Below are 15,793 nucleotides of genomic sequence, written 5' to 3'. Positions count from 1 at the left end.
TAATACATGTCTTAGAAAAAGCCAGGGTTTACAACTATTGGTATTGTTATAAATACATGTTTAATAACAAAAATGAGTTGGTTTATAATTTGTATTCTAACCACGCGACGCATAGGTCACAAGTAGGTTATTTAGCCTTTCCTATTAACTGCTATTGAATAGCTTTTGCGTGCGTATTCGTTTTTCCGGGATGAAAAGTAGCCTGTTTCCTTCCTTTTGTCCTTCAAATCCTCTCAAATCTTCTCAAAAAATAACATAAGATTACAATAGACGACAAATAAGCATTTATGTGTACATTTTTTTTCATAACATATGAATTAAGGCAGGTTTAGCGTTGAAGTCATTGCTGTTTCATATAGGTAAGTCTACATTACAAAAAAAGCTGTTTGACAAGTTAAAAATAGCGAGACTTTTGTACAAAAAGTTAATTGCTAAATCCATACCAGGTAGGTAGGTATATCAATTATAGAACGCTCTAAAGCATTAATAATTTTTTGAACGCGCGTTCCAAAATGTAGGTATGAAATTCATCGGTTTTACCGCGGAAAATCTATTTTTTTAATTGTCGAGATCTTGAGGGTTCGATTCCTGGATCTGGATCGGATTAAAGGTGACTGCGCTTAGCCGCTGGTCCCCGCTCTTATGTTACAGAAATCGTTAAAGCGTTCAAACCACCTAGGAGCAGGGACATGGGAGTACCCAGCTACTTGTCAATGGGGGTGGGGGGGCGGAGGGGGAGGGGCTGTTTTGTAAAAATACTGTATTTTTATTTTTTTTCATTTTTGTCTGCCTGTCTGAATCTTGGGTGCCATAATTTTTTTAAGAGAGTTCATACATTTTCTGCGAATTTCCAGGGGAGGGTAGCAGCCCTCCCCTGCCCATGACCTGGTATGCCGATGAGCAGGGTGGAGGGTTGACGCTTTATTTCTCTCTCGTAGGAGGCCTGAGCCTAGCAGTGGGAACAGAGGGGCGTAATTGACTGAGGACACATGAAGAATTATACTTGTTCTCGATTTTATCTCACGCTAAGTGGGGTCAGCACACCTCTAATAGAGGTGAGCGAATTCCCTCTATTGGCTGTCCGAACAGTATTTACTCCTTTTAAACGTATATTTTGTAGTACCCAGTAGAGCTGTTTGTGACAGAGCTCAGTCGAGAAAGTAATTACTTTATAGGGCGTGCTCTATGAAATTTTGCTCTGTTAGACAATGGTTTTTAATTCACTAAAACAATTCTCCTTTAACAACCAGATTCACAATTAATCCATCTCTTTGTTCATCTCGTCAACCGCTACTTCCTTTTATTACTTTAACTAACTTATCTTTATCAATTTTATTTATAAGTCCGCTTATAGTTTTAATTGGTACCAAGAACTCTCTAATACTAACTTTTATTATCTTTATCGTCTAACTTTTATTAGAACTTTTCTTAGATTTTAGAGTACAGCTCATATCAAGTACAATAGATTTATTTCTTATTCTTGGTAAAAATGGTGGGTAGAACACGTTACACGTTTCTGCGAAAAATAGCATACCACTGGTACGACATTTATCCGGCTGAGGAAAAACTTAATATTCCAGCCGTTTAGGAGGAGTTCAGTGACAGGCACGCAAGAAATATATATATAAGATTAGGTATTTTCTTCTATTACCTAATGATCTTTTAGTACCAGCCCGGAGTTAGGAAATCGGCGGTGTCTCGAAGAGCACGAAACGCCATTAGTACCGGTTCGATAAGGGACGATTCCCTTTATTGTGGTAATAGTCGTTAAAGCCCACCAACCCGCATTTGTGCTGTATGCTGGGTCTACGCTCTGTGCCCAGCAGAGGGACGTTAATAGGTTGCGGATGATGAATGTGAACCTATGCATTATCACAAGTTATGTATATATACTCAGGGAGTGCAGAAGCCGGTTTCGTTTTTTGTATGAAGAATTGATACTTAACTTCGTTACCTATATCCAGTGGCGTGCATAGAGGGTATGCACAGGGTATGCAGATGATATATAATGAAGAAAACCACCAGTACGAGTTATAAATACTTAAGGGTAGGGTATTATAACCCTTAAAATGCCTATCCTTAAGTTTTTTTATAACTCTTACTGGAGATTTTCTTCATTTTATATCATCTGCATACCCTGTGCATACCCTCTATGCACGCCACTGCCTATATCTATCTTATTACGAGACAAAACATAGATAATAATCAACATTTCGATTAGACTGTAATTAAGACACTCATCCAGTAAATTTTTACCACCATGTTCTCGATCTTAGCACAGAAAAAAAATATTAACAAGATGATATATATTTAGTGGTGGGATTGAATCCTAACTTTATCTTTTATAGTGTGTTTGTTAATTTGTTTGTTTGCCCTTCCTTTACGCCCTAACTAAGCAACCAATTAACTAGTTTTTAGCACAGAGTTATTTGCAAGAACGGAGAACAAAACCGGAAGGTTCCCGCGGGATTTATAAACGCGGGCGAAGAACGCGGGCAACAGATATAAAGTTTAAAATAAGTGCAGAAAATAAATTATAAATAAATAAATAAATATACTAGGCCAATAAACATATCCCCATAAAGCCCCAAAGTAAGCGTAATTGACGATTAAATAAAAAAAAGAAAAAGCTGACTAGTACATAATTATTTTTGCCTCTCTTTCCAAACAATTTATAATGTAATTCAAATTTTAGTTATTAACTAAAATTCAAAGTACAATCTATTCATGATTTATTGTACTGATGCTATTACGACGTGAATAGTTTTTAGATAAAAAACAATTTAGACAGCCATTTACGTTTGTCTATCAATTAACGACATCACTGACGAAACAGCGTTCCGTGAATAGGTACTTAGGTGGCTTGGTAATGGCCGAAACTTGTTTTTCATGTCCAAAATATCTTGTTCTCTATTAGTATATAAAAAGTCAGCTAATACAACGCCCTCTGGACTCTGTGGACAACTGTGAACGACGAAAGTACGTTACTACTACAAGTGTTTTGGAATAAATAAGAGGTAGGTTTTTATTATTATTATTATTATTACTCTCTATTTGTAAACCACATGAAGAATTATACAAGAATAAAAAGAAACATAAAAATAGAATTATCGCTTAGTAGCGCTCTCTGCCAGGCAACCTTAGAATTAGGAAAAAAAGAGGAGAACTAACTGCAGGTGGTAAAAATATAAAATAAATGCATACAAATAACTGAATACTAAAACATAAACTAATACAAGGTAATGCATCTAACATATAGTAAATATTAAAAAAAAAACTAATAATAAAATATATACCATATAATAAATACTTAGATAAAAGTAAATAAATAAATAAATACTTTGGTTTTAGTGTTTTGCCTACTTCTCTTAAAAACACATTCTTATTACTAAATTAGTCGCATCTTTTTAGTTTATATAATTGAATAATATAATCCATATATTAAGAGAGGTGCACAAAAATTTTAAATAAACAAGATCATAGTACCTGTATTAGAAATGAAACTTTAGTATGTGGGTTAAAAATAAGGAAGGTGGGATTTTTTGTGATTTAAAATTCACTCTTGTCTCTTCGTTATGTGTTTATTTCGCAAAGTAAATAATCTCAATTGAATTATGATTTTATTTTTTGGTACAAGCTAATTGTAAAAGTTTATTAATAAAATCCTCAATATTATATAGGTACTTAAAAGGTTTGTTTATTGGTCATGACGTGATAAAGGTGCCAAATCTATTGGACACCTACCATAAGTTTAAAAAGTTGTGTCATCCCTTTCATTATGTTATTTATAAAAAGTAATACCACTATTTTTAAACTGCCAAATTTGTTTAGTTTAAGGATTTCTGTATAACAGTATAGCCGTTTTACTAAATGTCTGATTTAAATTTATATACAGTAACATTCACTGTCAGGGGATAAAATATACTTGTTTTACGATAATGTTATATTGTAACGCATGCTCGGAGCGTGGAAAATTTTTTGGAGAAGATAATTTTCTCCTTTCCCAGTGGAGGATATGTCTCCCTGTATATACTAGTGAGCCGTGCAAGAAAATTGCATACAAATGCTATCTTTTAGTAGAATAATGAAATATTTAAATGTTTATTTTTATCAGAATGGTTGTTTAATACATGTTTTTTTTAAATTACAGAATGAAGGGCGCTACAGTTTTTATCTTTATGGCCGCAGTCGCCTTAGCATCGGCCCAGCAGTACACTGATCGTTTCGACGGCGTCAATGTTGACGAAGTAATAATGAATCCTCGACTGCTTGACGCCTACATCAAATGCGCCCTTGAAATTGGCAAGTGTACAGCTGAAGGCCGCGAGCTTAAATGTAAGTGATAGTGAAGATACTTAGCATTTGATTTATTTTAACGAAGCGATAATAGCCTAGTAGAATCAGGGGTAGCCTAGTGGTTAGAACTTCGGCGTCACTTTCAAGGGGGCCGTGTTCGAATCCAAGCACACGCATCGTAACTTTTGTAAGTTATGCGCGTTTTAAGCTATTTAAATATAACCTACTTCAACGGTGAAGGAGGAACACATCGTGTGAAAACCTGCATGCCTAAGAGTTCCATAATGTTCTCAAAGGCGCGTGGAGTCCACCAATCCGCACTGGGCTAGCTAGGAGGAGACCCATACCATGTATTGGGTCAGCAATGGGTTGATAATAGAATAGAATTGAAAGTTATTGGCTCATCTATTAATGTTATGATATTATAGAGGGAGCTGTGAATAAATATCCGCCATTTAGTGGCGGCGGCAATATTGGACCGATTTTCATCAAACACGCACACACACACCCACACATCCACCCACCCACCCACACACACACACAGACACACACACCCACCCACACACGAACAAACACACACACACACATATACACACATACACGTCAAACTTGTAACACCATGGCGTTATTGCATTGGGGTTTTCAAATATTCATATGAACAAAATGATAGACTGTTCTAATTACTTAATTATTGTTTAATTTCAGCTCATATTCAGGACGCTCTTGAAAACAATTGCGCACACTGTACAAAAATCCAACGCGGCTGGGTGCATAAAGTAATAGGCCATCTTATCAACAACAAACCAGAATATTGGCAGCGACTTGTTGACAAGTACGACCCAAAGCGCACCTACACTGTCAAATACGAGAAAGATCTTAAGACTATTAAGGCTTAAGTTTCGTTAATAAGAACCCTTTCAAGATAAACCCAAAAAAAATCCTTAGGGTTATGTTAATAGTGAAAACAGCACTCATCACTACTGCTCCATCGATATGAGACGAAGAACTTAGGTACTTAGTTACATGCTTGCCCTTCGGAGTATGAAATCTTGTGATAGTATAAAACGAAAAAAACGTTTAAAATTAATATAAAATGCTTTGGTGTATTAGAATATTGTACTTGAAACACCAGAAAAACGAGCCGTCTGCACCCCGCTGGTAACATGCAGACCCCACACGCTGAAAGATATTTTATTTTAAATAGAGTTCCTGTAGGTATATATAATACAATGAAAACCTCCTTTGTGTTTTTACCAAGCTATGCACCTAAAGAACAAGAAGAACATTACACTTTTACTTACAGTAGAAACACGATTATCAATAAAAAGTAAAACGAGAGCCATCCAACCCAAATTTCTCATTAAAGTTACCTTTTTAATGTTGGCCGAATATGTTCCAATTTCCCAATGCTTGGGGAGCATATATATTTTGTTTAAAAATATGTCTGATATCAGCATGAAAGATGCAGTAATAATGTTTAGGGTATTAAATAACGTGTTTAACAGTCTATCAAGCAATCGTTAATGTGGAGTATTATATATAGTGCCATGTGATAATCGTTTAAAAATAAAGACATATTTTCCCTAGCTTAAAGCTCACGTTTCTGTAGATATAACTTAGGCTATCGTCTATATCTATTCCTACCTCTGTTTAAATGTCTTGTAAAACTGGATTTTCTGAAAATTGTGAATGTTTTAGTCACCCCTTTTATTTGTACACCATTAACCACCATCAATATTTCGACAAACCTTGTTTCCTTAAAACCTTTAATTGGTGATATTTTCCTCAAATAATAAAGCAACTAAAAATAACATAGTAATTTTTATGTGTTTCGTGTTGTGCTTATTATGTTACAACTAGATCATAAAGAAAACCTTTATCCAAGATAAAATTATAGGTTCAATTAAGGATTTACTTCCTGAGATTATGTTTGTGTTAGTTTAAGTAGTAATATGTCGAAAGGACGTAAGTTTAAGATGTACGGTAGTATTAGTAAAGTTAAATACTTTATAGTAATTTTGAAAAATAAATTGTATTCTTTCAAATGTTTCCATGTATTTTTATTTGCTTTGTATATAAGTTTGGAGTACCTGGAGCACCGAAGAGATGTTAGCTCCCTTTGTGTGTTTTATCGACTCTATAATGGAGAGTGTTCTGAAGAGATGTTTGCATTGACACCTTTCCTGTTCTCTGACCGCACCTCAAGCCGTAGAAATAAATTCCATCCTCATCATATGGATATGTAATATTCTTCGAAATACCAGATCATTTCTAACCCGCACTGGCAAATTGTGGAACCATCTCCCGTCATATGTGTTTCCGCCATAATACAATCTAGGGTTATTCAAGGGCCTCCGGGGCTCCTCTGGCGCTGCAGGTGTTTATGGACGGCGGTGATAATTTAACATCAGGTGACAGAATAAGAAGAGAGTGGTGAGAAAAGATAGTGGTCACTGGCAAAGAGCATTGAAGGAGACCTCAAGAGCGGATTGTGCTGGTCTGATCAAATCCGCATTGCTACGATAACTGTGATAGTAAGATATCTTTTGTTGCGGACTTTTTTGTTGGTACTTTAATAATGTAGTACATCAATTATATGTATCACCATTTTTTTTTTTAGCGCAAGCAGTCATAAATTATATAGACAAAAAATTGTTACTCTGGGTAACATTGTTACAGGAACTCAAATTTTTGAAAATTTAGTTATAGCCTACAGGGCAGGCAATTTATCCGCAGATAAAATATAATTAAACAAATGACAGATAAACTACGCCTAATGAAGTAGAAAATTAGTTTTTATTATATTTAGTCTTCTGTAAAATTAAAAAAAAAATTATTTGCCTGTAAAATACCGTGGAGCCTGGAACTGGAACGAACGAACCCGAAACAATATGGCTGGAGGAAAATCACCCAATTTTGGTGAATAAATGGTTGAAATCGGTCTAGTTCTTTCGTAGCCTGTTCGGTACAAACAAACAAAAAACTGTATTACCCTCTATAATATATGTATAGATAAAGCAATCAAGGATTCAGGATTGTGATAAACGTCTTTATACAAATATTGGATGACCTCCCTGGAGGAGGCTAGAGGTTCCGGGTTCGATTCCTGGATTTTTCTGTAATTTCTGAATTTTATCTAGTCTCGTATGGTGGGAGCCTTCGGCCGTGGCTAGTTTCCACCCGACCGGCAAAGACGTGACGTAGAAACTGATTAGGGTTCAATATAACTGCCATACAACCTAGCAGGCCCTCTACCGCCTTTACTTCATCATCACTAAACACCAGGTGAGATTGGAGTCAAGGGCTAAATTATGAAGAGGGTACATTGTCGAAGATCTGTTTGTTGTGGAGTAAAAAAGGTTGATAAAGTTATAAATTACACCATACAGATTCTTCTACTTTTCGCAGAGTATAGCAAATTAAGTTTAATTTTCATAATTTATCATGGAATTCCGCAAAGTAACGCCTGCTTCTATCCAATATGACAAGGACTAACTTAATAAAAAATGGATTACAAAAACAGCCTTTGCTGGCCCCGTTTTTCAAAAATTTGCCAAAGCAATAATATTTTATAATAGAAATTAAACTCAGCAATATGTTTGAACCCTCGCCCTATCGTGTTTCTGCGAAAACACGATAGGGCGAGTGAAAAATGGTACAGCGACATCTAGGTTTAGACTCAGACATCTACGGACGAACGGACAAACGTACTATTTTACCTACGTTTTTAATTTTTTTTCATTTAAATATACTGAAGCAATGAAGGTATTTATTATATTTTGATAATAATTCATACCTACTATAAAATGTCCATTATAAAATATAGACTATCCACTTTACATGTATTAATTACTTACTATTTTAGCTATTATAGCCAAATTCTAAGCTTTTTTTAGTTCTGTTTAATATTAACAATCCCACCTTTATTATTTATATCTTACTAGTTGTACCCTGCCACGCTTCGCTGTGGCACATTGTGGTTGAGAAAAATAGATAAAAACCATCCCTGATGCATATTATATATCATGCTAAAATTTCAGCCCGAACATTGCAGAACTTTTTGAGTTTTTGAAGCGTACACAAACCAACATAACATTTATATATATATATATATATATATAGATATGTGTTTTAGCACTGAAGATGTCCCTTCTACTTCCAGAGGCAACCAGTATTATTTGGAAATTATAGATAGTTGCAATCATTGACTGCAAATCTTACATAGACTCTTTCGCACTTAAAGTTTTAGTAGTAGTACCTATTAAAGCATTTTGTGGCCAAGCTTGTCCAGGGAAGTCCCTTCTACCCCCATGCCTATTTAAGCTGCGTTCCAGTCCGAAGGGTGTCATTTCATAGGACGTGTTCCTTGCATGGCATTCAAAGTGTTGCTCTGTTTATGTAACAAATTATGGTTATTCACTAACCATTAGGTTACCACAGCTTGATCCATCATTTGTTACTATAAAAAAACCTATAGGATGTTATCAACAATTATAATTATATAAATAATTTTAACGCCCCCACATTCTCCTCTAGGGCTAAAATTTTTCGAAATCTGATAGTAAGTGATCTTAATTTAGTAAAAATGAAACATTTATTAAATTTTAAGTCTGTGGGAATTTTAGTATAAAATTTTCATTTTTTTTCATTGGCCCCCGTAACCGATTTTGTGATTTAAACTTCATTCAATACATTCTTGTTTGCTTGTAACATGGCCCAAAAAAATTCTGTCCAAATTTCATGTCTAAAAGAGTTAAAATTCAAAATTTAGTTTTTTATGATTTTTCTAATCATTAACGCCCCCGCTATACACTTCGGAGATTTAACACTTATGAAAAAGTAAGCCTATCCATTAAGTCAATGTGCATACATTGACTTAATGGATAGGCTTACTTTTTCATCTACATGGATGCAAAATTTCAATTCAATCGGATTTATAGTTTAATAGTTTTAACGGAACAACCGTAAAAAACTCTATAGATTTATATATTAGTATAGATATAGTATATAGATATAGATGATTTATGCAGTGTACGTCAAAATAGCTAACAGATGGTAGATTTTTTTTCGGCTTCCTTGAACCTTTTGGAATATTTTGCCAAATTTACACATTATCTTTATAAATTATACTTGGTTCTGCTAATCTGATTTTTAACCTAGAGGTCTTAAAAAACCATACATCCTTATAAACTTTCGCATTTAATATAAGTGGGAAGTAGGATAGTATACGATGTATAGTACGGATTTTTACTTAACATAAGGTATGGTCTACTTACTTGGACCGTCAATTATAACAAAAAAAAATCAAACTAAACAACCGTTAAGTATTACGTTACGCTTTTTCTGATATTCACTTTTCTTGCTTTCTGAAAACAAACAAAAAAAAAAATTTGCGATGTGGTAGAAGTGTACTTTGTTATCACCACACTTAGTTTATCCCATAGCTGGGCATAGGCCGCCTTTCTCGTGGGATTCCCCACACAATGCTCCAATTCCGGTTTGGCTAAAAACTACACTTACGCTGTAATAAATAATGTTGATTATTCGGCACAAGACTATGAACAATCAAAGGATCTTGCAAAAAATAATGCATCATACACCAGGATGACAATACTTAGAAAAGGTCAAAACCTTGGCTCTTGCAACTTTATGTAGGTGCTTATAAGAGCTGTTAATATCAACGTCACGGAAAATATTAGGTAAATAAATATAAGTACTTACTTAGTTTTAATATTGTCCTCAATGAATAAGTATAAAAAGATACATGGGTAATGAGAGGTAAGCAGTGCTTGCGTTCAAATCAGTGGTTAAACATCTAATATCAGGTACGTATCTTTTACGTTGAAATTTGATAAAATAAAAAACTATTTTTTTTATTAATATAATATAAAAAGTTGTTAGTACTATCCGAATAAAATCTAAAATGTTACTTATGAATAAAAACTTAATTAAATTAATAATATTTCAGGAATTTTCTCGGTGAAATTCAACATTTCAATTGACCATATTGAGTACTTTTTCATAAGTCTTCATAAGTCTGTTAGTTGCAAATTTCAAAAGTTTTCTTCAAATATTAAATCAAGTTTCTTTTCTTGTATTAATTTGCCAGCGTCGATCAATGAGCTTACAATTTCATGTTAACAAATTAAATCAATGGTGTCGACAATTGATCAGTCATACATGTTTTATGCAGGGTTGCCAAAGGTAAACCACTGTCAGAAAAGCAACTGAATAGGATGGCCAATAGTAACATATTAAATAAATGGCGTTAATCAGTGAGCTCACTATTCGTACTTTATTATCTGTGATGATATAGATGATTTTCTTTTACCTTCTGCATAGTTGGATCAAGATGAATCAAATCGATGATTAGTGTAATAGTTCGGTAACATTTATTTCCTTAAACATTAGGTTCTTGTAACTGAAACTATCTAAATAAAAATGAAATGCTTTTCGCTGCTAAGTATTTCACTGGCATACGTCGGTACCGGTTTCCTATTTTTTACGTCCGAAACATTTCGTGTTTAGGTAAATAGTTTTAAAGGTGAGAAAATTTGGATTGTTAAGAAAATTATGAAAAAATAAAATAAAGCTAGAAACCCAAGGATAAAACTTAATTCGTCAACTTAAAACTAAAGCTAACCTAACCTAACCTAAAGGGTCCAAAACGCGCCCTGGTCTTAAAAAAAGCTCACAACAATCTTAACCGGTCGTATCGATTCCAAAGTGTCCAATTCACGATCATTTTTCCTATGTAAATTATGAGATGGGACATCTCCTGTCAAGTCAGTAATTTTTTTTTTTTTTCATACAATCATAAGTAGATAGGTATACATGGAGACTTGATGTCCTGAAACTCCATTGAGTTTGTATGGACAATCCTCTAATGATATACAAAATTAAAGCGGGTAGGTGAACAAATACGCCGCCAGGTCGAGATACCGCATCATATAATGCAATCCCACCGCCAGCTGACAAGCGGCACATAGGCATTTAGGTTAGGCTAATATATTTTAATGACACAATATTGTTCACAGAAAAGCTTCTACCATGAAGACCATCATTTTCTTATTCGCCTTAGTGGCCGTATGCTTGGCCAGGCCAGACAAGTACACAGACAAGTATGACAATATCGATTTGGACGAGATTATGGACAACCGTCGTCTGCTCCTGCCATACATCAAATGCTTGTTAGACCAAGGCAAATGTTCTCCCGAGGCAAAGGAACTGAAATGTAAGTCTGTTAGTAGAAGAGCCTAGTCATCATATCAACCCATCACCGATCACCTACAGGGCGTGTATCTTCTCCTACAATGAGAAGGGTTCCAGGTCTAGGTCCACCACGCTGGCCCAATGCGGATTGCGCCTTTGAGAACATTATGGAGAACTCTCAGGTATGAAGTATGTTTCCTCACGATATTTGCCTTCAGCAATGAAGCAAGTGATATTTTAATTGCTTAAACGCACATAACTTAGGAAAGTAAGAGGTAGCTCGTATTCGACTTGGTCCCCGAAAGTTAAGCCGAAGTCCTAACCAATAGTCTATCACTGTTCTGTCGAAGTAGTACCTCGTAGTAAAGGTTTTTGCAATAGAGCCCATCTGGGGGAGTACACAGTATCGCCATTATATCGCTTATTTCTGCCGGCATTGATGTGTTTCAGTACGAAGGGCGTGATTTCTGGTGTAATTACAGCACACGAAGCTTATCACTTACGCCTCAGGTTGATTAACACAGGCTGGCATTTTTTAGGACATAGTTCTGACATATCCTGTGAACTGCTAGTCTGTTTATATTCAATGGTTTTCCACATACAAATAGGGCATACCTGTGCGTCAGTAATAACTGTAAAATAAAACGGGTGACGGAGCATCTTATTCCAAGTAAAAAAATATGTTTATAGATCACTCCCAAAGTTATATTATACCTTTAGCGGTGAGGACTGCTCCGAGTACAACCCAGGCACGCCCCCCTATCCTTACTAAGTTGACCGTTTGAAGCAATTAAATATCACTCACTTTATCAATGAAGGAAAATTATCAGTAGGAATCTATATGTCCAAAAGTTCTCTATAATGTTCTCAAAAGATAAATGTTTTTTTTTATTTTTATAAATATACTACGACAATACACACATCGCCATCTAGCCCCAAAGTAAGCGTAGCTTGTGTTATGGCTATTACAATATCTGATGAATATTTTTATGAATATAATACACATAAATACTTATAATATACAGATAAACACCCATACACTGAAAAACATTCGTGTTCATCACATAAACATTTTTCCCAGTTGTGGGAATCGAACCCACGGCCTTGGACGCGGAAAGCAGGGTCACTGCCCACCGCGCCAACCGGCTGTCAAAAATGATTATTACGAACATATATGCCTAAGGGATACCAATAATGTTCTCAAAGACTTGTGTAGTCTACCAAACCGCACTTGGCCTAGCGTGGTGATATACGACCTAACTAGATGACCTTGAAACTGCGACCTTGAGGAGACCCCTGCCCTGTAGTGAGCCGGTAATCTGTTAATAATGATGATGATATTTTCTTGTTTTAAAGTAGGTAGGTATATATTTGAGATTTTCTTAAAACACTGAAAAAACATTAGTGCATGTCAGTTGAGGTCCCTACTTAAAATCTTAAAATCGATCTACAGCAACACAGAGCTGAGGAGGTGGCCTATTGACCGCAATGGCGTAACTTATATTCTAATTAAGTGTTTTTTTTTCTATTTTTATATTTCTGTAAAAAATATTGTATTCAATAAAACTTATATTATTATCTGTATATATATATAAAACAAAGTCGTGCTAGTTACACCATTTAAGTATACCTTGAGAACGGATGGACCGATTTTCATTATTTCTGTTTTGTTGGATTTCTGTTAGTCCGGAATAGGATAATAAGTATAGAATAATAATATTTATCGATAAAACAATATTTTTAAAATCAAAAACACAACTGACAGCGCACGTCAATGTCTAAAAACGTAGAACGGTTGATGTCGCCTAAAGAAGGCTACATTAATCCGGAGTAAGATGAGCAGTACTTTACAAAGTATTAAGGCGAAATGAAATTCGCGCGTCAGCTAGTTATTATTAAAAGATAATTAGTGTAAAGCTGTTATTTTAACATGGCAAAGACATACTTCAAATTTATTTATAGATATAATCTCGTAGATAAAATCATTCTCAAAGCAGAGCTGAGGCGGTTAAACGGTTTATTTACAAAATGTTTTTTTTCTTGTAAAATATCAAATTAATGTACATTTTTTAAGTCCTTGTACCTTGAATCTCATGACTCATAATGCATAAAGAATATAATGATATTCACAACGACAAGAGAAATCGTATTTTTTATGATTAACGACAACATCATCGTGTCGGTTTAAATGCCTGTACCCCGATTCTGTAAAAACTTAATTTTATTTTATCATAAAAAAAATTGTACATCATTTTCTGCCTTCCGGACCAATCGGTTGTCTGGTATGATTAACAAACAGACGCACTTGACGTTTCAAAATTTGAATATTTGAATTTAGAATCATTATCAACCCATTAACCGCCCATTGTGGGGCATGGGTCAAGGAAAGAATGGTTAGGGCTCTAGCCCACCACACTGGCCAAATGTGGATTGATTTAACGATTTGGGAAGATTATGTAAACATCTCTAGCAAGCAGGTTACGTTAAGAAGTTTTCCGTCGCCATTAAAGCAAGTGATATTTAATCGCTTCAAATGCACATAACACCGAAAAGTTAGATGTGTATTCGGGTTCGAATCGCCGCTACTAAGGTCTAAGGGTCAGTAGTTTGTGTCGAGACGGATCATGAGATCCCGAATCCAAATTATGGAACGGGCCAAGTACATGAATGTGGAGAGCAAGTTATGCCGTCGGTCCAATTTATTATCCCTGAATTATAAACAGCTGTCAGAATAAACAAAGTCCTTAAAAGCCGGCAACGCATCGGTGGCTCCTCTGGTGCTACAGATGTTTATGGGCGGCGGTGATCACTTAACATCAGATGACCCACTAGCTCGTTTGCCCGCTATTAATATAAAAAAACCCACCATTCTTCCTGCGTGTGTCGCATGAGGCGACTATGGAAATGAAACGGAAAACGGGCAGCAGCCCCGTGTGTGCTACTACTACCATCCTAAGCCCGTCTGCCCAACGTGGTTGTTATGGACAAACCCACCCTTTGGATGAGGTTCTTATTAGACCATCGTCCATCAGTGGGCTGGCAATGGGCAATTTATAGGCTGTTGGAGCAGCATGGTTCTTAAATGCTTTAAAACCTTTTCTCGTACGAATGAAGAGACCATTTTTTTCCTTCCGAAAAGTTCCACACACGTGAGACTTTATTCAAATTATACATAAGTTAATATCTAAGAACTAGGTCCAATTAATTATCTTAGGTGTTCATAATACGGGAGACACTTTTTTTTTCTAATCTTAAAATTGCACTAGCACTACACTACACTAGCTCAAAAGGCTATGTTTTCTTACAGTGCACATCAAAGATGCTCTTGAAACCAACTGCGAGCACTGCACAAAAGCGCAGAAAGCTGGTACGAAGAAGGTGATCGCCCATCTCATCAATAAGGAGAACGATTACTGGGTTCAGCTCTGCGCTAAATACGATCCTGAAAGCAAATACGTCGCGATGTACGAGAAAGAACTTAAAGAAGTAGCGGCTTAGAAGATTTCAAATCCGTATCACTAATATAGACTATTAAAACGAACGTAATTTTATGGGAAACTTTTTGGCACCCACGAATTATTATTCTATAATTTCTAATTTATGTTTTGTAGTTCTTTTTCTTTAATCTATGGATTGAATAAAAACACGCCTGAAAGTTCTATAGAGATCTAGAGTTAAAAAAATATTTAATTCAACTTTAATTTATTTTACTATAACTATGCTATAAAACCGTCTCTCCTATGAGACACGAGGCCTGTGCCCTGCATTGGGACGTTAAAGGGTGTAGGTGAAGTTAGCAGAGCATTTGCCAGCAGATCAAAAATAAAACTTGTTATATAAATAAAATTTTGTTATATAAACAAAAATAAAATAAAATTTTGTAGTTCTTTTTCTTTAATCTATGGATTGAATAAAAACACGCCTGAAAGTTCTATAGAGATCTAGAGTTAAAAAAATATTTAATTCAACTTTAATTTATTTTAAATATAAAATTTATTTATATATTTTTAATATTTAACCAAAATCAATTTATTTAAAAGGAACAATTATATTATTGCATTATTAAAAAAAATGATAAAAATAATTTGTTTTATTTTGAAATAATTGGTAAACAGCTCAGAAAACCGTAACATATTTATGGATAAGGAATAGTTTCTTTGTGGAATATTTGTCTCTTCCTATAACCACATACTCAACTGGTGGGCTAGAGCGTCATAGAGTTCAGAGTGTTAAACCACCACGCTGCTCCAGCAAGGTTGGGCGAGCTTTTCACAATATTGATCGC

General features: G+C 35.0%; 2 protein-coding genes across 2 annotated transcripts; both read left to right on the top strand.

Moving 5' to 3' along the window:
* The first annotated feature begins 4,151 nt into the window (after nucleotides 1-4,151).
* Nucleotides 4,152-5,192, top strand: LOC120633078 (allergen Tha p 1-like). Its single transcript, XM_039903172.1, has 2 exons — nucleotides 4,152-4,335; nucleotides 5,002-5,192. The coding sequence occupies exons 1-2, from the start codon at nucleotides 4,152-4,154 to the stop codon at nucleotides 5,190-5,192; spliced, it is 375 nt and encodes a 124-aa protein (XP_039759106.1).
* Nucleotides 5,193-10,027: 4,835 nt separating this feature from the next.
* LOC120633072 (allergen Tha p 1-like) lies at nucleotides 10,028-15,197 on the top strand. The gene is made up of 3 exons (XM_039903165.1): nucleotides 10,028-10,121; nucleotides 11,334-11,530; nucleotides 14,816-15,197. Exons 2-3 carry the CDS (start codon nucleotides 11,347-11,349, stop codon nucleotides 15,004-15,006), a joined length of 375 nt encoding a protein of 124 aa, XP_039759099.1. The 5' UTR covers nucleotides 10,028-10,121; nucleotides 11,334-11,346; the 3' UTR covers nucleotides 15,007-15,197.
* Nucleotides 15,198-15,793: the final 596 nt, after the last annotated feature.

Source organism: Pararge aegeria, chromosome 21 (genome assembly GCF_905163445.1).
Source record: "Pararge aegeria chromosome 21, ilParAegt1.1, whole genome shotgun sequence".
Taxonomy (NCBI): Eukaryota; Metazoa; Arthropoda; class Insecta; order Lepidoptera; family Nymphalidae; genus Pararge; species Pararge aegeria.
This window is presented reverse-complemented; position numbering and strand designations above follow the sequence as displayed.